At 36.3% G+C, this 27703-nt stretch overlaps 1 protein-coding gene across 1 annotated transcript in view; it reads right to left on the reverse strand.

The window, feature by feature from the left end:
* Positions 1-26105, reverse strand: part of LOC123561034 (high-affinity choline transporter 1-like) — a 45776-nt gene extending 19671 nt beyond the window's left edge. Inside the window, exons 1-5 of the mRNA XM_053516544.1 lie at positions 25993-26105; positions 13366-13543; positions 10180-10287; positions 5238-5393; positions 3012-3160 (exon numbers count right to left, since the gene is read on the reverse strand). Of these exons, the coding sequence (XP_053372519.1) occupies positions 3012-3160; positions 5238-5393; positions 10180-10287; positions 13366-13540 (588 nt within the window). The 5' untranslated portion in view covers positions 13541-13543; positions 25993-26105. The remainder of the gene's footprint in view (positions 1-3011; positions 3161-5237; positions 5394-10179; positions 10288-13365; positions 13544-25992) is intronic.
* Positions 26106-27703: the final 1598 nt, after the last annotated feature.

Genomic DNA, 27703 nt, shown 5'->3' on the forward strand with positions numbered 1-27703 from the left:
CTGGAGGGGCGCTAGCAATCTTCCTCTACCAGTAACCATTAAAGCCAGAAAGTAGTTGTCTGATCTACAGAACACATGTCAAACAAGAACTGTCCATAAGCCAGCCACTGCTCAACTATTCGAATTGTTGTCCCAGAAGCAGGAATAGTACCCTAAATGTTAAAATGTATATAGAGTTTCAATCCAGTATCTGCTTTAGTTTTGGAGACACTAACTTGCATGCAAAATTTTAAACAGAAGTTTTTAAGTTCAAAAGGGGATATAATTTTGCACAATACATGTCAGAGTTATAGGACTTAATGCTATGACCTAGTTTTATAAATTCAAAGAAACATGTGAAGTTTCAATTCAATACCCTGAAATCCCGAAAATAAGCCGCGGCTTATTTTAAATTTTCGTAAGGATTTGGTGGCTTATTTTCGAGACCGGCTTATTTTTGAGTCCGGCGAACTTTCGAGTACATATATCCGGTAACGATTTAAAAACAGGCGTATTTTCCAGTGCCATTTTTTTTCATACCGGTATTTAATTTTTAGTAAAAACATCGATGTCGGTAAATACTTATACTTCTGACATAAATACCCAAAGAAAAAGTTTTGTCTGGCCTAACAAACAAATACACCTAGGTTTCAACTGCAAAACCATGAGCGGGTATGAATAACTTACACAATATGTGACAAACACAGCATTGTGTTATCAATTTAACAGTTTTATAGGCTTTCTTATATAGCGGTATAATTACATGTTCTATGGTGTTTTACAAGTTGTAAAAAATGGAAACGCCAAAACAAAATCGTAGGAGCTATACGAGGCAATTTAAACTGAAAGTTTTGTCTCATTACAAAACATTGTCAGTTGGGAATGTTAAAAATATTTTTAACATCATAGAAGAAACTAATGTTAGAGGTTGGCTGAAAGCTCAGGCGGACATAAAAAAACTCGCCAAAAGGTTCTAAAAGTACTGGTTTGGGACGTAGAGCTTTATTTCCAGACATGGAATCTCAGTTACATCAAGAATTTCTTGAAATTAGACAAGAAGGGCTGAAAACAAGCTTGGTGGTTCAAATCCCGTTGAAAGGAACTTTGATACAAAAAGGTGAATGGCTTATTTTTGAGTACGGCTTATTAATGAGCCCTTTTTGCCTGTAGTGAAATGGTGGCTTATTTTCGAGACCGGCTTATTATCGAAACCGGCTTATTTTCGGGATTTCAGGGTATCTGGATTAGTTTTTGAGATAGTAACTTGCATGCAAAACTTTAACCAGGATTTTCAAAGTCCAAAAGGGGACATAATTTGCCCAAAATACATGTCAGAGTTATGGGACTTGATCCTGTGAGGTTGGTTGTTGACCTAGAAAAAAGTTTCAAAGCTATATGCCTTTAAATAATAGCTATATGTACTTGCATGCAAAACTTTAACCAGGATTTTGTAAGTCCAAAAGGAGGCATAATTTGGCCAATACATGTCAAGAGTTATGGTACTTGACCAAGAGAGGTTTGTTATTGATGTAGAAAAAGAAAAAAATACTTTCAAAACTATATGCCTTTAAATGATAGCTATATGTACTCACATGCAAAACTTTAACCAAGGTGAGATGCCTACCCAGACACCAGGGTGAGTACAATAGCTCAGACTATTCTTTGAATAGTCGAGGTAACAAACAAAATGAGAAAGTTAAGGTTACAGCGTATTTGCTTACAATAATTATGTCCTGCTAATATGGTGTAACTTTAATATACCAGAAATGTGATATATTTTAGAGAACGTATGGCTGTAAAGATATACCCGGTACAATAAATGGTATATAGAACATAGCTGTCGTTTTGCTATACAGTTTACAGCAGGAAATTATCATCTTGACAAATGTTACAGTTAAGCAGAGACAGGTACAATAATAGTCAAATTTATTCATAAAGATTATTTCAGTGCACTGCTTGCAGTCACCATACAGTGGTGTTTGTGGTTTAACCACTGTTTCCATATATAGATTTGTTGATTAATAACCAAGAGCCTAAGAATGACAAATTCATTCTGTATGTTAATGCACTGTAATAGCCAAAATTATTTTATAGCTGTATCATTTCTGTAACACATTTAAGACACAAACCAATACCAAGACATCACAAAGCCACAACTTACAGAATAACATCACATGAAATTCATCATTCACATGACCCTATGGTTTATTACAGCTTGTGGTTTCACTGTGGTTAGCTAGTACTATAGACACTGGCACACATTTACACCATTGAAATACAAATGTAAAAACATCTGGTGCATTCCAAGCATGAACATGTAGAGTTGTTTCCCCTTTCATTTTGCAATATTTAATTTTACCAACATCTTTTATATGAAACACTACTTTCAAGATGGAATGGTGATGTTCCAAGTTCTATATGCAGTAGCATGAGCCCCTAAATTACTTACAACATTACTGCTGTTCATAAGGAGAAGACATGTAGCTAAACTGAATTGACCTTTTCATTAACCTTTACCCTGCTAAATTTGTAAAATGGACTGGTTCATCATTCTATTTGGGCAGTACCACTTATTATTCAAAGGGGCTGTTCACTGAAAATTTACTGACTGAATAGCGAACAGTGCATAGATGTGCAGGCAGATCTTGGTCTGCACTGGTTGCAAAGGCAAAACCACTTGCCGCCAGCAGGCTAAAGGTTAAACAGCTTAAACAGGTTAAACTGAATGATTGGCCATTCCATTTTAGAAATTTAGCTGGGTGAAGGTTAATGACAGCACACTCCGTTAGCCTTCAACATAATTCCAGCTTACATACAGAAACTAAACCAAATTTGAGTCTGAATGCTTCAGTCACAGAGTGTTTGAGAAACATACTTCCATGCAATACTTCCACAGAAGTTATAATAACAGACTCAGAATGCAGTTTGTCATTGGTCTATTTCAAGATAGACCTCAAAATCAACAAATCAGATACTGCAAAAATGACACTGGTCTCGTAACTTAGATATATAACCTTAGACCCAGACCTTACCAGTCCAAACGTGATGAAAGCCAGTTGTACTATATCAGTATAGGCCACGCTGATCATCTGCCCAACCATCGTGTAAGCCACGGTAACTCCAGCTGATGCTACTATGGCAACAGTAAGGTCAAGGTTAACTATCACACTTAAGCTTGTTCCTTCAAAATACAAAAGTAATGTCTTAGCTGACTGAATTATAAAACATAAATATCAACAAGAGATGTCAGAGCACAGCAACACTCGACTATTCAACAGCCTTGTCAATTGAATTTATCACATGTTTGACGTTGCGGGAGTGAAATAAAGCCGTTATATAACAAGAGCACCACCTTGCAGGTGCAGACGCTCATCTGATTTTTTGTCTCTGTATAATGGAAATATTGTCCTCCTCATGATTATCTTAGTCCAAAAGGGGCTATAATTCTTGCAAAAAATGCAATGTAGAGTTATGGTACTTGCTGTGCAGAATCAGCTTTTAATGGCAAATAACTGCTTCAAGTTTTAAAGCAATAGCTTAGACCGTAAAGGAGAAAAGTTGACCTAAACTCAAAACTTAACCAAGAAATCTGATATTTTCTAAGTCCTAAAGGGGCCATAATTCTTGCAAAAAGCAGGATGGAGTTATGTTTCTTGCTGTACAGAGTCAGCTTTTGATGGTGAACAAGTGTTGCAAGTTTCAAAGCAATAGTTTTAATAGTTTAGGAGAAAAGTTGACCTAAACATAAATTTAAACTTAACCATGAAATCTGATATTTTCTAAGACCAAAAGGGGCCATAATTCTTGCAAAAAGCAGGATGGAGTTATGTTTCTTGCTGTACAGAGCCAGCTAATGATCGTGAGCAAGTGTTGCAAGTTTTAAAGCAATAGCTTTGACAGTTTAGAGGAAAAGCTGACCTAAACATAAAACTTAACCAGGCAATGCCGATGCCGGCCAAGTGATGACAATAACTCATTTTTTTTTTTTAAAAATCAAATGAGCTAAAAATGATAATACACTTATGTAATAAAGCTTTGATGTCAACATCGTTTAAAGAATAGGAGACGTTGGTCAAACTGCCTTGTTTATAATAGTTAAAGAAAGTAGATTCTTTTTATGTTTCAGCTGGAAAAGCTAACATGTGATAAAAAGAATGTTACATTTGTGATTTTCCACATTGAATTTATTAAACAAGGTGAATAAAATGCTCGGCAGAACCTTGCATTTTATCATTTTATTCAACTCGTTTAATAAATTCAATATGAAAAGACACTCGTGATATCCTCTATGAATATAAAAGTTGAAAAAGGGGCATAATTTTGTAAAAATGCAAAACAGGGTTACGGAACATGTACAGTGCATATCAGCTCATGGCAGTGGACAAGTGTGTGAAGTTTCAATCCTTTCCCACAAGTGGTTACTGAGATACCAGCTTACATACAAATAATTAACCAAATCGGGACGCTGACGCATGGGTGAGTCCAATAGTTCAACCTATTCTTTGAATAGTAGAGCTAAAAATTATTAAATATCAAAAATCAAAATTAACAGATTAAATATTCACATACTTCAGAATCAGGGGTTGATTATCAATCTTCTGATTTATTCCATTCAGTAGATCAGACAAGCTCTCTTCCTGTATATATATATAAAGCTTTGCCTACTTTTGTGCAGGTCAAAAAAGCACCTGTACAGAAAACTTACAAAATGTCAAGATAACCATCACAGACTGGGGGCCTCCTAGAGGGCTGAGTGGTTAAGGTCGCTGATTTAGAATCACTTGCCCCTCATCGATGTGGGTTCGTGCCTCACTAGGGGCATTGAATTCTTCAGGTGAGAAAGCAATCCAGCTGGCTTACTGAAGGTCGGTGGTTATACCAAGGTGCCCACTCATGATGAGAAAATGCACGGAGGGGCATCTGGTGTCTTCCTCCATCATCAAAGGAGACAGCATACAACCCTAATCTACCAGTATAGAAAGTATACAACCCTGGCTTATAGCCCAGTGCTGACAATAAACAACCAGGTCCCAGGTCTTACCCAGTGCAGACCATATACAACCCTGACTTACCCAGTGCTGACAGTGTACACCCCTGACTTACCTAATGCTGACAGTGTACACCCCTGACTTACCCACTGCAGACCATATACAACCCTGACTTACCCAGTGCTGACAGTATTCAACCCTGACTTGCCCAGTGCAGACCATATACAACCCTGACTCAACCAGTGCTGACAGTATTCACCCCTGACTTACCCAGTGCAGAAAGAATGGATGCTGTCCAGAAGAGATCACCACACAGTGAAGCTAAGTACACCAACATCACAATGACATTTCCAAATCTCTCATGGAACGGATCCAACATTGTCATGTAGCATTTATCCCTCATTGGCTTCGCATATATAAGACCACCTATATGTGTGTAAATAAAAATCACAAATATGCAAAATTTATATTACAATAATCATTTTCACTAATGGCAGACAAGTGAGAACTATGTTTTTGACAAAGGTTGGCAGGAATAGAGAAAATCTAGGTGTATGATATCAGGTTTCTCAAGCTTGAGGAAGCGCAATAAGTTATTACTGCATACTCAACACAGGGTTACAACCTTTATGCCACTGCTGCTTCATGAACTGTCTATCTATAATGGTCATATGCAGGGTTTTCCCTGACGCACAAATCCTGCGTCATAGTCGCACTTTTCTGATAAATGACCCGTAAAAATAAAATCTGTGCGTCACAGTGGACGCAATTTCTTGAAAATCTAAATCAGGCCAATTGTTTACAAATAGCGATTTTCTGAAAATGTACTTTCAGTTTCATAATTATATGCAGACTGTGTCACCAATTTTCTACATTTGTGTCGATTCACATTTCACAAATTTAATACCCAGTCTGATACTTTGACTGATTAACACTTTGTAACACTTGTTTTCGCTGCTCCCTAATACTACCAGTAGTACCAGTGTGCTGTTTACTAAAAAAAATGGCTCAAAAGCAATATGCAAGCTGACGATGTTTATGATGTCATCGGCAGCAAGTACAGTAAGACCAAGTGGTTCAAATCAACTGTTTCTACTGTAATACTGCCTGGTAAAAAGTAGCCCTGTTGCCGGTAATATGGCGCACCTAAGAATTAACTTAACTCTATTACACAAAATACGCAAACAGTAATTAAAATACATCTCTTACAACAAAGAACATCCTTTACTTTATACGTCTGCACGTTTGCAAAGAAAAATACGTTCAAACGTACTTGTAAAAACGTCTGGGAACACACCACCCTCCGATCTGCATCTATGTTTACTTTGACGGTAATATGGCGCATATGACATCACTGTGTGAAGTAATCAACTGATTCTGCTATTGGCGCGTGTACCGGTATTTTAAGTTTCCATATGCAATAGTGGAACCCCGTTATGTAATGATGAGTCAACTGAACTAACATTTATACATATCGTATATTATGTATATGTAAAAATTACATCTAATATTTGAAATAGAAAACAGCTAAAATTATAGTTACTTCCCCACTATATGTCTAGGCGTTTTGCTTATATACGCGGTTGCGAGTATCGATAGAAGTTTGACATGTATGACGTAAAAACATTTCGTCATTTGTTGAGTACATGCATAAATATGGCCGATATTGGAGGAAGGTTCTGGATTTCTGCAGTTTAAATGACTGATAGTGCAACAAATAGGCCTACTTACCAAGGAATGTTGTTTTATAGTTAATATATTTTATATTTTCCAAAATTGTTATACACGTTGTGCAAGGTTAGTCGATTTTTATGACTTCTTGACTGCGCAGTTAAGACTTGCTCACATAGCTGAACGTGTTTTTGTTCAGCAGGTGCGTTGAAAACGACTACGTCCCACGCATTTTACACGTATTTTTAACGGCGACGTTATTTGCACCGTATTACCGGCTGCGCCATATTATTAGCTTTCACTGTACTAAAACCTATTTTAGCAATTATATAAATAGAAGTCAAACATCAGCTGTTTTTTGTCATTTTATTCAGAGACAATTATGAGGAAAGACTTAAATCTGTATAATCACTAATATAAGTAAAACAAAGTTTTATTCAAAATACTTAAAGTATATCTGTATGACCCCCAAAATTTGGAAATGACCCCCAGATGTGAAACGTTGGGGGTCACAATGACCCTCATTTTCAAAAGTCAAGGGAAAACACTGCATATGTGAATCACTGTAAATATGTAAGGTATATCCTTTCTTTTCTCTTTTGCACAGTTTAATGCCATTTTTGACATATTAAAGGCAATTGTTCAGTGTTCACTTAACTGCACAAACAGACATCATCACCATCTGTGCAAAACTCACAACCTTTGGCCTGGAAGTCTTTGGCTACTGCATGCCCAAAAAGGCAAGTGGAACAGAAAAGAACTGAATTGTTTTATGGGCAAACATTTTCTAACACACCTTCAGTACTGCAGTTCTGATGTCAGTACTACAGTTCAAATTAACATATCAAGATATTTGCAACAGACTGATAGAACTGAGAAACAAGAGGACCATGATGGTCCTGAATCGCTCACCTGTCTCCACATGACCCAATTTTCATGAAGATCCATTGAAAAATATAGCTTCTAGAGAGGTCACAAGGTTTTTCTATTATTTGACCTAATGACCTAGCTTTTGAAGGCACATGACCCAGTTTTGAACTTGACCTAGATATTATCAAGGTGAACATTCTCACCAATTTTCATGAAGATCTCTTGAAGAGTATGGCCTCTAGAGAGGTCACAAAGTTTTTATACCTACTGACCTAGTTTTGACCACACGTGACCCAGTTTCGAACTTGACCTAGATATCATCAAGATGAATATTCAGTCCAACTTTCATACAGATCCCATGAAAAGGTGAACATTCAGACAAATTTTCATGAAGATCCATTGAAAAATATGGCCTCTAGAGTGGTCAAAAGGTTTTAATAATTTTAGACCTACTGACCTAGTTTTTGACCGCAGTTGACCCAGTTTCGAACTTGACCTAGATATCATCAAGATGAATATTCAGACCAACTTTCATACAGATACCATGAAAAATATGGCCTCTAGAAAGGTCATAAGGGTTTTTTATTATTTGACCTACTGACCTAGTTTTTGATGGCACGTGACCCAGTTTCAAACCTGACCTAGATATCATCAAGGTGAACATTCTGACCAATTTTCATGAAGATCCGTTGAAAAGTATGGCCTCTAGAGAGGTCACAAGGTTTTCCTTTTTTTAGACCTGACCTAGTTTTTGACCGCAGTTGACCCAGTTTCAAACTTGACCTAGATATCAACAAGATGAACATTCAGACCAACTTTCATACAGATCCCATGAAAAATATGGCCTCTAGAGAGGTCACAAGGTTTTTCTATTATTTGACCTACTGACCTAGTTTTTGATGACACGTGACCCAGTTTCGAACTTGACCTAGGTATTAACAAGGTGAACATTCTGATCAATATTCATGAAGATCCATTAAAAAGTACGGCCTCTAGAGAGGTCACAAGGTTTTTCTATTTTTAGACCTACTGACCTAGTTTTTGACCCCAGCTTACCCAGTTTCGAACTTTACCTAGATATCATTAAGATGAACATTCAAACCAACTTTCATATAGATCCCATAAAAAATATGGCCTCTAGAGAGGTCACAAGGTTTTTCTATTATTTGACCTACTGACCTAGTTTTTGATGGCACATGACCCAGTTTCAAACTTGACCTAGATATCATCAAGTAAACATTCTGACCAATTTTCATGAAGATCCATTGAAAAGTATGGTCTCTAGAGAGGTCACAAGGTTTTTCTATTTTTAGACCTACTGACTTAGTTTTCGACCGCACATGACCCAGTTTCGAACTTGACCTAGATATCATCAAGATAAACATTCTGACCAAAGTTCATAAAGATCCCATGAAAAATGTGACCTCTAGAGTGGTCACAAGCAAAAGTTTACGGACGGACACACGCACGCGGACGGACGACGGACGCCGCACGATCACAAAAGCTCACCTTGTCTCTTTGTGACAGGAAAAAATGAATAAATTAATTAAATTTGGCTAATTATCCAAGGTAGTGGCTGAAAACTTGAATAAATGCAATGCTTGACACTTCAAAGTATTAACGAATCTAATAAAACTACTTTGATAACTACAAAATGAAACTGGTTTCAAATTTGCAATGTAAGTAATGTAAGGACAGAAAGTAGGACAAAATCTAGATTTTAATCATACACCAGTAAAGAACCAGTACATCTAATTACACAAACAGAATATACTTAACATATATTAACCCTTGAAAAAAGCAATGAAATATTACTATTTAAGTATGTTAAATTATCTTTAACTGTATCATGTAAATCAGCAGTAGTTTATCAGGTGTCTCAAGTCCATAAAGAGAGAAACACAACCTTACAACCTTATCATCTTTGAAGCGATCTAGAGCTGCTAATATTTATCAAGCAATTATCACCATGTTATACAAGAGATATATGATATTTAATCTTCATAATTTTCACACCTCATGAAAATTACATTTTTTATCGCCTCAACTCTTTATACATGTGAAAATATACATGGGTAATAAGTCAATGATCTTTACTTGGATTACATCTCCAGGTCAAGTCATCTAAAAAATTTACATGTATTCTGTAGTGTTCTCTTTTCTGAGTTCTGTCCCTTGAACAAATGTGTTCATCAAAAACTGGTGTGCTTTTTCCAGTTTGTTCTTTTCCATTGTGATATAAAAATATATATTTTGTGCCTGCATCAGTCATCTTTCCACCTTCTAATGGTGTACCAGTACCTGGAAGGGGAAGACCCCAGGTGCCCCTCCAGCCAAAGTCAGAATAAAGGCTGACTAATGACAACAACAGCAAGGCCTGAACCCACATAGATGAAGGGTCCATTGTTTTATATAAGAGGGATATCTGAAAGGAATTATCAAGACATTCTAACCAAGTTTCATAAAGATCGGGTCATAAATGTGGCCTCTAGAGTGTTAACAAGGCAAATGTTGACGCACGACGACAGACGTCGGACAATGACCTGTCACAATAGCTCACCTTCAGCACTTTGTGGTCTGGTGAGTTAAAAATCCCTGTAACACTTTTTCATATCATTACAAACCTAAAATCAAAGAAATAAAATGAAATTCTGCTCAAGCTAGATCATACCTGTCATCAGGCCTATAAATATGCCTAGCGGAGCTAGGGTCCAGACCAGACCATCTGTTGCTATGGATTCAGCTGTTCCATTGATGTAACCCCCTCCAACAGTTGTGGCTAAAATAAATAAACAATACCAACAATCTTTTAAAGCAAAACTATAAAACTGCTGCAAAACACATCAGTTAATTTTGTGTCTTGGTTAAAATTTATAATGTAGAATGTCTTGGAAATATACTGGTCAAGCATGGCGATTGGTAAAACAAATGGATGCACCCTGAAATTACTGTAGCGTAAGGGCCTTTTCAGTCACGGATGTTGTCTTAAGGAGAAAATTAATGTACCCGTGAGGTCGGAATATAACAAATTAAGAACATGTTACGTATTTCATTTGAAAATGAATTTAATTAGTGCAGTGCTAAATGATATATTATTTCTTAAACTAGAGATACTTTTGCGAAAAGCACATGTCTCCCACAGCTGCCCCTATGAAAAATGTTTAGTTTCTCTAGATGGTTTATATGAGTGGATCCAATTAGATGGTCTGGATGAGTGGATCCAATCAGTAATTCAAGGGCCATAATTCAAAAAGGCCTGGGCAGATTTTGCTAGTTATGGAACTTGACTAAGGTCTTATGGCCAAACACATTTTGTTCAAGTTTGGTGAAGATCGGATGAGAAATGTGCGACGTAGAGAGCAGACAAGAGTAAAAAGGCGGATTTTTCGGTAATTCAAGGGCCGTAACTCCAAAATGCCTGGACAAATTTGGCTAGTTCTAGAACTTGGCTGAGGTCTCATGGTCAAACACATTTTGTTTAAGTTTGGTGAAGATCGGATGAGTGTGGACAAGAATAAACAAGAGGGCCATGATGGCCCTATATCACTCACCTGAGTACCATTCAAGTTTGGACATTGAGCACATAGGCATACACATTAAATATCATCAGGATAAACATTTTCTAGTAACGGTCCCTTTTGACCTAGTCAGGGCCAATTTCCATATCAAGTTTAAGGGTCCTAGGCTCAAATACTGCATTTTTGTACTAACATTGAATAACATTTAAAACCAATCTCATTAGATGCTGCTGATATACATTCATTTACATAAAATAAAGGGAGGTAATTTGTCATCAATTCAGTCAAAAGTTATCTACCCTGATTGTCCAAGTCCATCTGATGGCACAATGACATTTCAAATCAGTATCTTCATTGGATACTGAGATATACCCACTTTAATTTGAAACAAAGTGAGTTAATTTGACATAAAATCATTCCATACCATCTACCCTGATTGCCTCAGTCCAACTAAAGACAGTAATGAAATTTCAAATGAGTTCTATAAACATTTACCAAGATAAATCCATTTTTATTAAAATCAGGGCAGGTAATCATGCATTGGTATATGCATGTAGAAGATACAAAGTACAAGCCTATACAACAATATATTAGTAAAGTATTCATATCGAAAACTGTTCAGATAAGAGTTATCTAATATGACTATTATAGTATTTCTTACCATGAAAGACATAAATGATATTTCAAACCAATCACTTTAGAAGCTGCTAAGGTGTATGAATTCATTTAGATAAAAAATAAAGGGAGGTAATTTGTCATAAATTCAGTCAATGTGTTGACATAAATGAAATTTCAGATCAGTATCTTCATTAGTTACGGATATATACCCATTTTAATTTGAAATAAAGGGAGATAATCTGAAATAAAACCAGTCCATAGTTATCTACCCTGATTGTCTCAGTCCAATTAATGACAATAATGAAATTTCAAATAAGTCCTATAAGTACTTCCTGATATAAATCCATTTTGATTACAATCAGGGGAGGTAATCAGATATAAAATAACTCTGGAACCTACGATTGGAGCTGACAGATTTGTCATGGAATCAAAGATTTATTGTTGTTGAAGATATTTTGGAAGTTTGTATCAAATCAAACCATAAATGAAGTCTCTATTTGGTCGCAAAAGCCAAAATAGCAAATTTTAGACCTTTAAGGGGCCAAAACTCTAGAACCCATGATGGAATATAGCCAATTCAAGAAAGGAACCAATATCATGTGGTGATACAAGTTGTGTGCAAGTTTGGTTAAAATCAAATCATAAATGAAGCTGCTGTTGTACAGACAAGGTCAAAATAGCTAATTTTGGGCCTTTCAGGGGCCATAACTCTTGAACCCATTATGGGATCTGGCCAGTTCAAGAAAGGAAATGAGATCTTATGGTGACACAAGTTTTGTGCAAGTTTGATTAAATTCAAATCATAAATGAAGCTGCTATTGTGCAGACAAGGTCAAAATAGCTAATTCTGGCCCTTTCAGGGGCCATAACTCTGGAACCCATAAAGGAATCTGGCCAGTTCAAGAAAGGAACCAAGATCTTATGGTGATTCAAGTTGTGTGCAAGTTTGGTTAAAATAAAATCATAAATGAAACCTCTATCGTGCAGACAAGAAATTGTAGACAGACTGACGGACGCACAGACGACGGGTGATCACAAAAGCTCACCTTGTCACTATGTGACAGGTGAGCTAAAAAGCTGATTTTTCGGTAATTCAAGGGCCGTAACTCCAAAATGCATAAACTGATTTGGCTAGTTGTCAAACTTGGCCGAGTTCTTATGTTCAAACACATTTTGTTCAAGTTTGGTGAAGATCGGATGAGAAATGTTCGACTTAGAGTGCAAACAAGAGAAAAAAGGCCGATTTTTGGTAATTCAAGGGTCATAACTCCAATACGTCTAGACCGCTATGGCTAGTTATTAAACTTGGCCGAGGTCTCATGGTCAAACACCTTTTGTTTAAGTTTGGTGAAAATCGGATGAGAAATGTTCGACTTAGAGTGCGGACAAGCTTTGTGACAGACAGACACACAGACAGACACACACACACACAGACTGGAGTAAATCAATATGTCTCCCACACCACTGTGTGGTGGGAGACATAATTAGTTCTGTTGCCATGGAGGACTATTCATAATGAGAATTGGGTTTAAATCATTGAAGAAAACATGCAGTAAAAGTATTTTCTTTCATTAAAACATGTTTAACATATCAAAATATCTTTCTCTGGCAATACCAAATCTTAAATTTCAATAAATGCTACACCATACATGAAAATATTGCATCTTGGGTCACCTCGTAAGCGATACTTCCATTGAAACAAACAAATACCTTCTATTTACCTGTCATTGTGAAAATTCCAACAACCGTGCTGATATTTCTGTCAGCAACAATGGACGATTCCATCTGACTGGTTCCATCATTCTGTTTCTTCCTCCTGGCTGCAAGCACTCCAACGACAAAGATCACAAGATAAAACACCACCAGGACAACCAGTCCAGCTACATTAACACCCATTACCTGAATTCAGTAATGTAAATAGCATATAATTTTTTATTGACAATGGCATCACCTGTTGTCTTCCTCATACTTCGTACAGCATATCTGATACAAAATTCAAGTATTTTTCAAGAAATTTTCAAGAACTTTTTTCCATCTTTTCTGTTAGGAAATTGCAAATGAAATCGGTTGGGAACATTTTCTGGTACATGTACCAAGTATTTGTTATGATTACATCTCTGATAATGAATTTATGTTGACATTAAAGCATAAACTTGCTATGCTGACATTTTATGAATGTATATTTTGTGTTTTGTTTCTGCAATTTAGAGTCATTGGCAGTCTGCTGTGTATTGAAACAGGTGTCACGGTAAATACCTCCTCAGGGTTTCAGAAATCTGCAAATTTATTGGTAGCCCATTGGGCTACCAAAATTTTCATCTGGTAGCCCGATCATTTAGGTTTATTTGGCAATGGCCATTTCGGTTTATATACTATGTGCTTCTATACTACAGTGGATGGAATGATTAAATTATTAGAGGTTTCATAATTTTAACCATACGCACATTGTTATAAATAAATTTTGTTCTCTTAAATAGCAATTATCATTACTCCTTTTTCTCCCTTTTATCATTTTAAAAGATAAAACTACATGTATATAAACTGAGAAATATTACCAGGAGTACTCATGATAGTTATTGCAACATGACAATATAAAAGGAATGCAAATCAATTTTTATAAACTTGCAAATTCCTTAAGAGCTGTACGACTATGAATTGTAATTTATCTCAGAATTATTTAAAGTTGACATAATAATTCTGTCTGATTCTAAACATCTGTCTGGTTTAATAAACGGACTAGAACCTTGTATATATCGTCTCTCAGTTTCTTGGCACTGTATATTCACTTATCCGAAATTATGTTTGTCCAAAATTCTGTATACCTTCTGATATTTTGCTAAATCAAGGTCGATTTTTTTGCATGTTAGACAAGTATTTAAATGGAAAAGCATAAACAGTCAGTGTAGGCACTAAACTGTCTCAAAATCAAACATCTGTTCTTTCTGATCGCTCGATAAATATTGAGGTCAACGAAACCGAAACTACACTTTGGCAGGTGGCGCTAAAATGACATAATTTTAAGACTGGTTTGCATATTGTTTTAAACAATACCGATCAGCGACCTTGACGTTATTGGATCAGTCTAAAATCACTCGTGCACATGATTTTGTAAACATCTGCCTGCAGGTACGATTATACGGTTAATTGTTTGCCGATTGTGACAGTAGGTAGTAAGATAATTAAAGCCCCGGGCATGTATCTCTTGATAAACAAGGGGATTATAGACAATTATCAAAATTGTATTTGAAGACTAAATGATTGATTTTCGGGCTACTCGATACGGAGTTTCAAGGTAGCCCGGCGGGCATGCTCTGAAAAAAATTAGTAGCCCGACAGAATTTTCTGGTAGCCCCCGGGCTGCGGACATGGGATTTCTGAAACCTCCGGTATATATCCCTAGTGAAAAAATCAATGGAATTCCAGTGGAATGCTACATAAATTCCACTAGAATCTGCTATGTTACTGGAATACCAGTGGAATTACCAAATATACCACTGGAACTGGAATTTGAAATACCAGTAGAGGTGGAACTCCACTGGAACTGGAATTTGAAATACCAGTAGAGGCGGAACTCCACTGGAATTTGAATTTGAAATACCAGTACAGGTGGAATTCCACTGGAATTTGAATTTGGAATACCAATACAAGTGGAATTCCACTCAACTGAATTTCATGATTTTGTGAATAAAATAGCACCAGTTTTGGCGGAAAATTAATGGTTTTTATATAGTTTGAAATTCTGGACCAGATTTATGTGAATAGCATGGTATCAGCTACAGTAAGTTCCTTATATATGTTGAAAACAAAAGAAGTTTAAATCAATTATAAAATGTGATATTTTTTCTGTTTCTTTTATTCATATAATTCTAGTCAGATGCAGTCATATTTTTGTCATTGGTTTTCATGACTTTTATTCTTATACATGTAAATATTTTGATCAGTTCTTGATTCAATGCTTCTTACTTTGTCAAAATATGTGTTTTTGTGCCCCCACTATGAGTGGTGGGGGCATATAATTTTAGTCTAGTGTCGTCCTTGCATCTCCATCCCTTTGTGTGTATGTGTGTAGGGAAAAAAAATGTGACGCGCCTAGCTTTAAAAGTATTTAATAAAAATTGATGAAATATTGCATAAGTCTTTAACATGATATGAACGTGTGCACCTCCTATTTTTCGTCTGTCTCTGCTCCCTATGTCTAGAGTTATGGCCCCTGGCGCACCAAGCTCAAAAAGTATCTGATATAAATTGATGAGTCTAAATTATTATGATATGACCTTGTGCACCTCCTATTTCTATTTTCCAGCTGGCAATGCACCCCTCTCCCAAATTCCAGAGTTATGGCCCCTGAAATAGTGAAAAATGCACATTTTCATCTTGTGATGATGCACCTACCTCAAAAGGAATTTCATATAGATTAATGAAACCTTGCATGAGTCTATAACATGATATGAACTTCCGGGCACCTCCTAGTTTCGTGGCCACCGCCTATTTCTAGAGCTATGGTCCCCTAAAATAGTGACAAAATGCACATTTTCACCTAGTGTGTCACCTGGCTCATAATCTATTTGATATAAATTGATAAAAACTAGCATGAGTCTTTATCATGATGTAAACGTGCACATCTATTTTACACATGATGATGACACCAACATCCAATTAAAAGCAACACTGCAAGATATATATTTACCTAACGCAATGATTTAAGTTACATGATAAATGTATATCCACTCACAGACAGCGCCATCTGTCAGAATCATCATCTGTCCAGTGTCCCTTGAATGCCCGCCAGTTGCAGTGGGAAAAATGCTGTCAATGCAGTGCATTGTTTACCATTGAATTTCATTAGATATCATTAGTACCATTTATATTCATTGATTTACCATCGATTTTCATTAGATATCATTAAAGTACCATTTTTTTCATTGACTTACCATTGAAAAACAATTTATTTTCCATTAGAATTCTTCCAGGTGAGAGTTGTGGATGTAATTTAACTAGAACAAAAAGGCTTTCCACTGCCTTTAGGGGTGGGGGTCATCAGCATTTCACTGGAATTGAGATGATATTCTGCTTGTATTCAGATGGAATTCCACTGGAAACTTGATGGAATTCTACTGGAGTCTTGATGGTATACCACTGATATCTTAAGTGGAATTCCACTGGAATCCTGATGGAATTCTACTGGAATCTTGATGGTATACCACTAGTATTTCAAATGGAATTCCACTGGAAACTTGATGGAATTCAACTGGAATCTTGATGGTATACCCCTGGTATTTTACGTGGAATTCCAGTGGAAACTTGATGGAATTCAACTGGAATCTTGATGGTATACCACTGGTATTCTAAGTGGAATTCCACTGGTATTCTGGTGGAATTCCACTGGTATTTTTCAACGGTATTTTGGTGGGATTCCACTGGTATTCCAAATGAATTCCACTGGAAAATAATCGCTATTCCAGTGGAATACCAACACTATTCCGTTGAAAAATACCAGTGGAACTGAGATGGAATTCCAGTTGATGTTCCAGTTGTATTCCAGATGTTCATTTTCACTAGGGTATGACTTTTTTGGATTTTTTAATATCTTCATTTTCCTAACAGTAAAATGCAGATACAGGGTAAAGCTTAGAGGGATGACAACTATAAAATATCAGATCATAAAATAAGTCATCCTGATAGGCCAAATGAGTAAGGCTAGGATGAGTAGGATAGCTCTCCATATACTTCGTATAGTCGAGCTAAAAACGTGAATATTCCAAAAATGAAATACGAGGAAAGAGGATATCTTATTTTTTGTCTTTTTCAGGCAGCAGTGTCTAGGTAGCCTAAAGGTCTAGGTAGCAGTCTCTATATCTACATATCGTATATGAACATGTAAGTCAAGGTAGCCTGCTTTTTAATAAACTGTATTATATAGGATCATTATATTACATGAATAAATTACATTTCTTGTGATTTATTTACTATTTGTGATTTACCTGTTTATTTTGCCATATTTACGCACTCATATCATATCAGCCGACATTTTGTTATGTCATCAACAAATGATCAGAGTGTCGTTACCGTCACCGGCATGTTGAAATGGCGTGTTTATAAGTTCTTAGAATAAAGTTTTTAATGATTTTTTGTTGACTGTTATATATTGAACAAGAGCTGTCTCCATAGGATGACATATGCCCCCGATGGCACTTTGAATGAATAGTTATGGCCGATGTTAGAGTTTAGGACCTTTGACCTACGGAGCTGGGTCTTGCGCGCGACACGTCGTCTTACTGTGCCACACATTCATGCGTAGTTATTTTAAAATCCATGCATGAATGACAAAGATATGGACCGGACACGCCCATCAATGCACTATCATGAAAAATGACCTTTAACGTCTAAGAGTGACCTTGACCTTTGAGCTACGGACCTGGGTCTTGCGCGCGACATGTCGTCTTACTGTGGTACACATTCATGCCAAGTTATTTGAAAATCCATCCATGGTTGACAAAGATATGGACCGGACATGCCCATCAATGCACTATCCTTTAATGTCTAAGTGTGACCTTGACCTTTGAGCTACGGACCTGGGTCTTGCGCGCGACACGTCGTCTTACTGTGGTACACATTCATGCCAAGTTATTTGAAAATCCATCCATCGATGACAAAGATATGGACCGGACACGCCCATCAATGCACTATCCTTTAATGTCTAAGTGTGACCTTGACCTTTGAGCTACGGACCTGGGTCTTGCGCGCGACACGTCGTCTTACTATGGTACACATTCATGACAAGTTATTTGAAAATCCATCCATCGATGACAAAGATATGGACCGGACACGCCCATCAATGCACTCTCCTTTAATGTCTAAGTGTGACCTTGACCTTTGAGCTACGGACCTGGTTCTTGCGCGCGACACGTCGTCTTACTGTGGTACACATTCATGCCAAGTTATTTGAAAATCCATCCATCGATGACAAAGATATGGACCGGACACGAAAATTGCGGACAGACTGACAGACCGACAGACTGACAGACGGACAGACGGTTTAAAAACTATATGCCTCCCTTCGGGGGCATAAAAACATTTTTGATAGATGATGTCAGATAGATGATGTCAACTGTCGGCGATCCTTTAGAATTAGATCTTTTGATACGTAATTATCTTTCACATTTAGTATGCGCTGCCTTAAAATAAAGAGCTCATATGATCAAACAAACTATTAGAACCAATCAAGATTACTGACTAACAGGGCTTTTCATCCTTATATAACAGAGGCCTATAAAAGGCCTCTTCCCAATCCAAAAAATTACTATTTTTTCCCAACTGTGGCAGAGATATTTCCCAAAATGCAAGGTAAGATTTCCCAAAATCATGCAACAGATGGTTAAGATTTTGTTTAAATTTTATTATTTCCAGAAGGTGTTTGTCTGGTATCAACTTTCTGTCACACTATAGCCTAACAGTGCACAGAACCACATGTGAGGCATTACCATTCTAATCTGTTATGTTCCATGGCCTGGATTTTATTCAGTGTTTCAGGGGAGATAAATTTTATTCGTCTTTCGGTGTTTACTTCCGGTTGATTATTTTACCCAAAATGGACAATTATCTCGCATAAATTTCCCAAGTTGAAAGGCCAAGGCCTCTTCCCAATTTCCTGATGAAAAGCCCTGACTAATAAACAAATTGGCGGAGAAATTATGTAGTAGTTAATTAATTAAAGATGCACATAGAGGTGCGAAAGTGACGATCACTTAAATTTATCACTTAAAAAAAGGCGCACGAAAGGATCAAACACTGGTATGTTCAGTAGAGCCGCATCATTTAATGTACTTTGATGCTCTTTGTTTTGCCCTTTTCGTTGTTTTTAACTGTTTTTGTTTTGTTTTAAGAATAAATCATGGTATCTCAAATATGTATCAAGTACTTTTTAGAAGGTATAAAAACTCACGTTAGCAGTTCACATGTCATTTGTGTTAAATAAAACAAGAAAATTTCAACTGCCAAACTTTGATAAAACACAGCTCGCAAGCGTAAAATTTACAGTTCATTATTTAGGGCCAATTATTTAGGATAAGATACAATGTCTTTTTCTTTCTGTCCGTTCGTCCGTCTGTCTGTGTGTCAACAAAAAACAAGAAACCTTTAATAAATCATGTCTGCATTGATCATGCTCGCAAGAGTAAGATCATTTAGGGCCTTTTCTTTAAAGATAAAATGTCATGTCTGTCTGTTTCGATAACGGCACTCTGATCATTTGTTGATAACATAACAAAATGTCGGCCGATATGATATGAGTGCGTAAATATGTCGAAATAAACAGGTAAATCAGAAATAGTAAATAATAAATCACAAGAAATGTAATTTATTTAACTAATGTAACGATCCTTTACAATACAGTTTATTAAAGCCGACTACCTTGACTTACATGTTCATATAATTATGATATGTATATATAAAGCCGGCTACCTAGGCCTTTCGTCTAGGTAGCTGGAACCGGCTACGTAGATCTTTGGTCTAGGTAGCTAGCCTTTTCAGGCAAGTCAGTAAAGAAATCATAACTGACATTTTTTAAGCAAAACAGTTAATTTCAAGCTGCGACTGAGAAGACAAATGGTATGTTGTACACTAAAATGCAAATTTATTGATCCAAACGTCTATATAATTCACAGAGACAGGTAGTTCTGTTAAAATTCCACACGGTCAAATGTTATTGTTTGACGGCTTCGGATTGGTTGAAAAAAGTGTAGGGAAACCCATAGCATTCAATGAGACATCAGCTGATTGGTTAAAAATGCTGCCTTGAATCATGAAAATATCCTTAAAATCTTGAAATCTGTGCATTTTGAAGCATTTTTTAGCTGCCTGGTTATATATTTAACTCTGAAATTAGCAATTTAGTGAAGTAAGTACTAGTCGGAAATTCACCACTAAATTCCATGCACAGCTGTGGGTTGTTGTCTTTGAATGGAAATAGAAAAAAAAAGGAGGTGTCTATCGGCACGACCATCGTGCCGATTATTTTTCTTATTCCCACGACGGTCGTGCTGATTAGTATTCTTATCCGCACTACAGGTGTTTCGGTAGCATTTCTATTTTTTTGGCGTAGTATTTTAGTTTTAACAAGAGGACCATGATGGTCCTGAATCGCTCACCTCTTCCCACATGACCCAGTTTTGAGTATGACGTCGTTTTTTCTATTATTTGACATAGTGACCTAGTTTCTGAGCTCATGTGACCCAGTTTTGAACTTGAATTAGATATTATCAAGATAAAAATTCTGACCAACTTTCATGAAGATCCATTGAAAAATATGGTCTCTAGAGGGGTCACAAGGTTTTTCTATTATTTGACCTATTGACCTAGTTTTCGAAGGTACGTGACTCTGTTTTGAACATTATCTAGATATCATCAAGGTGAAAATTCAGATCAATTTTCATGAAGATCCATTGAAAAATATGGCCTCTAGAGAGGTCAAAAGATTTTAATAATTTTAGATCTACTGACCTAGTTTTTGACCGCAGTTGACCCAGTTTCAAACTTGACCTAGATATCATCAAGAAGAACATTCAGACCAACTTTCATACAGATCCCATGAAAAATATGGCCTCTAGAGATGTCACAAGGTTTTTTTTATTATTTGACCTACTGACCTAGTTTTTTATGGCATGTGACCCAGTTTCAAACTTGACCTAGATATCATCAAGGTGAACATTCTGACTAATTTTTATGGAGATCCATTCACAAGTATGGCCTCTAGAGGTCACAAGGTTTTTCTATTTTTAGACCTACTGACCTAGTTTTTGACCGCACATGATCCTGTTTCGAACTTGATCTAGATATCATCAAGATGAACATTCAGACCAATTTTCATACAGATCCCTTGAAAAATATGGCCTCTAGAGAGGTCACAAGGTTTTTCTATTATTTGACCTACTGACCTAGTTTTTGATGGCACATGACCCACTTTCAATGTTGACCTAAATATCATCAAGGTGAACATTCTGACCAATTTTCATGAAGATCTCATGAAATATATGGCCTCTAGAGAGGTCACAAGGTTTTTCTATTTTTAGACCTACTGACCTAGTTTTTGACCGCACATGACCCTGTTTTGAACTTGACCTAGATATCATCAAGATGAACATTAAGACCAATTTTCATACAGATCCCATGAAAATTATGGCCTCTAGAGAGGTCACAAGGTTATTCTATTATTTTACCTACTGACCTAGTTTTTGATGGCATGTGACCCACTTTCGAACTTGACCTAGATATCATCAAGATGAACATTCTGACCAATTTTCATGAAAATCTCATGAAATATATGGCCTCTAGAGAGGTCAAAAGGTTTTTCTTTTTTATGACCTACTGACCTAGTTTTTGACTGCACGTGACCCAGTTTCCAACTTGACCTAGATATCATCAAGATGAACATTCCGACCAACTTTCATACAGATCCCATGAAAAATATGGCCTTGAGAGAGGTCACAAGGTTTTTCTATTATTTGACCTACTGACCTACTTTTTGGTGGCACGTGACCCAGTTTCAAACTGGACCTAGATATCATCAAGTTGAACGTTCTGACTAATTTTCATGAAGATCTCGTGAAATATATGGCCTCTAGAGAGGTCACAAGGTTTTTCTTTTTTTTGACCTACTGACCTAGTTTTTGAGGGCACTTGACCCAGTTTCAATGTTGACCTAAATATCATCAAGGTGAACATTCTGACCAATTTTCATGAAGATCTCATGAAATATATGGCCTCTAGAGAGGTCACAAGGTTTTTCTATTTTTAGACCTACTGACCTAGTTTTTGACCGCACATGACCCTGTTTTGAACTTGACCTAGATATCATCAAGATGAACATTAAGACCAATTTTCATACAGATCCCATGAAAATTATGGCCTCTAGAGAGGTCACAAGGTTATTCTATTATTTTACCTACTGACCTAGTTTTTGATGGCATGTGACCCACTTTCAAACTTGACCTAGATATCATCAAGATGAACATTCTGACCAATTTTCATGAAAATCTCATGAAATATATGGCCTCTAGAGAGGTCACAAGGTTTTTCTTTTTTATGACCTACTGACCTAGTTTTTGACTGCACGTGACCCAGTTTCCAACTTTACCTAGATATCATCAAGATGAACATTCCGACCAACTTTCATACAGATCCCATGAAAAATATGGCCTTGAGAGAGGTCACAAGGTTTTTCTATTATTTGACCTACTGACCTACTTTTTGGTGGCACGTGACCCAGTTTCAAACTGGACCTAGATATCATCAAGTTGAACGTTCTGACTAATTTTCATGAAGATCTCGTGAAATATATGGCCTCTAGAGAGGTCACAAGGTTTTTCTTTTTTTTGACCTACTGACCTAGTTTTTGAGGGCACGTGACCCAGTTTTCGAACTTGACCTAGATATCATCAAGGTGAACATTCTGACCAATTTTCATGAAGATCTTGTGAAATATATGGCCTCTAGGGAGGTCACAAGGTTTTTCTATTTTTAGACCTACTGACCTAGTTTTTGACGGCATGTGACCCAGTTTCGAACTTGACCTAGATATCATCAAGATGAACATTCTGACCAACTTTCATAAAGATCCCATGAAAAATGTGACCTCTAGAGTGGTCACAAGCAAAAGTTTATGGACGGACGCACGGACTGACGGACGGACGGACGACGGACACCGCGCGATCACAAAAGCTCACCTTGTCACTTTGTGACAGGTGAGCTAAAAACTAGCTATTAAAGCACCATGTTCATTGTTTAAGATATTAAATCAATAGACTTTAAATTTAAAGTTTAATTAGATATTAAAACAACACTGCAACAAATGTATAACATTATTATATTAGTAAAATTAATTGAATAATTCATCAATTGCAAATAAATCAAAAGAATGCACAGAAAACATATTCTTGCATTCATTAATAATAGTTAGTTATCATACTTGAATGCTGTGATATTACTTTTTTACTAGGTTTTAATTCAATAAATCGTGCGTACGTGATTCAACATAATGCGGGTAAGTCCATGCTAAAATTGTCAAATAATTTAATCGGCACTAATTATGTAGATGTGATTAGCATGAAAAACTTCAGAAAAGATTGAAATGCTACATATGTTTACAGTACTTTTAGTTGTATCAATAACAAAAATAATTGACATGACTTTTCAGACACGATCATACGAGTAACGAAAATAATCTCCACTACCGTCGTGTGAATAACCAGGGTTCAAATTTAGACAAGCATACAAGCTAAATGCTAGTGCAATTTGAGAATAGCTAGCGGGCTTGGAATGTACTAGCTAATTTCAGCTAGTCAATAATATACCAAGTAAATGTCTTCAAAGCTTGAATAAAGTTTGTTCTGCGGGTATACATTTTTCTGCATGAAAGGAATGTTATCATTTATGGTTATAAATGATATTTCATTGTTCAACAAAACTCTGATATATTGCATGATTGCAGCTTGCATCAAGTTAACATGGAAGGATTCGACTTTAGCTTGTAAGTGGATAAAAATGGCACTAGCTATTTTAAGCTAACAGAATTTTTTTTTGTGATCGGCTACTAACAGAGATTAATCAGTAGGTTTTGGCCAGTAAAATATTATTTTGTTTGTTTGTTTTGGGTTTAACGCCGTTTTTAAACAACGTTAAACCCAAAACAAACAAAATATTAATAAAGTAATTAAATATTATTGTTTAACATTAGCTGGTATCTTTTCGTTTTACCTAGTGAACAAAAAAAGGGCACTAGCTACTTCTAGCTAGTAGAAAATGTTGCTAAATTTGACCCCTGATAACGAAAATAATCGGCATGACGGTCGTGTGGATAAGGAAAATTATCGGCATGACTGTCATGCGGATAGCCTCGGCAAAAAAAAAATGGATCGGGCATGCCCATATAACAAGAGCTGTCAGTTGACAGCGCGCTCGACTATTCTCAGTGCTTGATAGTATAATATAAGCTATGAGTAAAACTTTAACATTACAATAAACATATTCTAAGTCGGAAAGGGGCCATAATTCAGTCAAAATGCTTGACAGAGTTGCCTCCTCCTTTTTACAGACTGGGGTCATGATGGTAAACAAGTATGCAAAATATGTAGTCTAAATAATGAGACCTAGGGCAGACCGATTTTACATTTTGATATTTTACGTTGTCTACCTAGAGGTCTCAACCAGAAACAATCAAAACTGTGGTGGAAACTGTGGTCAATTGAAATTACGATTTATCAGTAGTCACGATTTTTCTTTAGCCCAAACTGCTTACCTGTTGTTTTAAATCATAAATAGTAAATAAAAAACATAAGAACAGGACATATTTATCAAGAATTTCTGTTGTAAAAAATTTAAACCTCTAACGTTTCAATGTCTTCATGTAATGGCGGTCGGAGGCGTGACCAATGAAAACGCTTCGTGTAGTAATGTGTTTTACCGTGATCGCCATTTTCCAATATGTAGTACACTCGTGTTAAACCTTGGCATTTTTTAACTGCCATAGTTTGAATTTTTCTCAAGAAATCTCGGTAATATATACATCATTGAAAAGGAAAAATTACAGGCTTTCTATGTATGTATTTCTTTTTTTTATCCATTGCATTATTATAACATAATTCCTGCCCAACGGATTCCATTGGGTGTTACTAGCAAAGAAGAGGACAGTGCTACCACATTCTTTACCTTTTCTGGTTTGTACTCGGAGGCGGATAACGACAAGTCAAAATAATATAACAATATTCAACTCTCGAGTACAATTATTTGGACTAGCAAAATATGAAAACAATAGCTCAATGGACTTTGAAAATATTTGGGGTGGTATGCAAACTTTAACATTACAATAAGCATATTCTAAGTCGAAAAGGGGCCATAATTCAGTCAAAATGCTTGATAGAGTTGCCTCCTCCTTTTAACAGACTGGTGTCAAAATGGTAAACAAGTATGCAAAATATCAAAGCAATATCTCAATGGACTTTGAAAATATTTGGGGTGGTACGCAAACTTTAACATTTGTGTGACGCCACGCCCACGCCAGGGCGAGTAGGATAGCTCCCCTATAATTTCTTCGAATAGTTGTGCTAAAAATGGTAATTTTTTGTGTCTGGAAGACTATTTGACAGGGTAAATGACACCTCATGTGTCAACAAAAGTTTTGAGGGGGTCCTTCAGAGTTATCTCTTACAATGTAAGCGTATGGAAAAATTAATAACAGAGTCTGACCACAAATAAATTATATTCAGGTCACGAAAACTAATGATAATTTGAAATGTAGTTGCAATTAGCGAATAAAATAAATTCATATTTCACTGAGATTAATCAGGCATTCATACAATATGGTGTTTTGAGTTGTCATGGTATGAGCTTCCTTTTTTCCTCCAGAAACGTCAGATATTTCATAAATTTTGACACATGTTGCGTGCACATAAATTAATCCAACGACAGCAAATCAAACTAAAGTAACGAAACTAATCTACCAAAAAGGACGTTTTTTACACCATGTAGTATGTTTTAATGAGAGATGTGTAAAACTTGGTATTTTAAAGTGTTCAATTCCATGTCTCACTGCTTGTACCATATCTGCATCTTGTCAAGGTTTGCAGCAAGGACTAGGAATCTGCGAGTAAGTAAATAGGAAGGTAGATATTTCTGGAGTTAGTTCTTCGCTTTATCTATTTCTATTATATAATAATAATTTTATTTGTGCACTTCATGTCAATACAAAATATATAGTCTAGCATATTACATAATCACAGTATTTCTCAGATATCACAGTTGTAACAAACAAATGTCATCTATCACATAATAATGATAATAATTTATCACAGGATGTTATTGTTGTTCTGATAACATATAGTGACTGAAACAAAATGTAAATGATATCGATATCACAGAATGTAATACTTATTTCAGTACATATAATTATAAATAGCAGACAGTGCACAGGATTGCCCGTAAAGCTTCGGCATTTACATGCAAAAAAAAACTTATTTCCAACGGGGTCCCTGTTGTCACATTTAGATCGTAAGTGACTTATTACTCTAACAAAACTGTGTCACATGATGGTATAAAAGATAATAGGTAAGGGTAGATTTCTCGGAAGCACAGAGCATCAAAAACACAGCCCCAGAGCCACGCATTTGCCAACAACAAAAAGAAGCTGTAATGGAAAAATATTTCAGACGGGTTGCTTCAAACATCCAACAAGTACATATATTAATTCATGCAAAATATTGATGGAGGGAAAGGAAATAGTAAAGGGCGAAATGGGGTCGGTGTGTGTAGGGGTGGGGGAGGAACCCGAAGGGGAAAGTTGAACAAGGACGAATATACAAGGGAATGTCATGTTCTTTAGAAACAGTCGCACTACAACGTAAACCACAATAGCGCAGACACTCATGTACCAAAGATAAACATACAACTACGATCTACTGAATAACATAGAAAAACGAACAAGCAACACATAAGAAAACAGTAGGGCACCGTTATAGACTCACAAGCATACAAACGCACCCACACAAGTAGGAAAAAAAACAATCAAGTAACGTCTTAGGATTCGGCTGCCAAAACAAAGGGGAGCCACGAAAACTTACTAAAAGTAACGGGGGAGAGGATGCAAAAAGTAGCGTAAATGCAAGGGAAAGGAGCGGGCAATAAGGGGAGTGAGACGGAGGAAAAACGCTTACAACAAACAAGAAAACATACGCAACAGACAATACCAGACAGACAAAACAACCAGTTGAAATTAGGGGCACCACGAAAAGTGACAATGAAATCACAAGACAAAGATCTTACGTTGTTATAATACATATCATAGAGTGGTTGATACATTCCATTTTAAAACAGTATACCTTTTTGAATACAAAGATTTTAACACGCCATGATCTTAGTGTGACGTTACAATTTAGGTGTTTGTGTCATTAGCATATTATCAGGAATAATGTATATCTATTTATGTCCCTGATATTATATAGGCCTACAAAATCTATATATATATATAAAGATTTCTCATCTCTTTACATTTCTGTTGATAGATGTTTCTTT

This window comes from Mercenaria mercenaria, chromosome 10 (assembly GCF_021730395.1).
Source record: "Mercenaria mercenaria strain notata chromosome 10, MADL_Memer_1, whole genome shotgun sequence".
Lineage (NCBI taxonomy): Eukaryota > Metazoa > Mollusca > Bivalvia > Venerida > Veneridae > Mercenaria > Mercenaria mercenaria.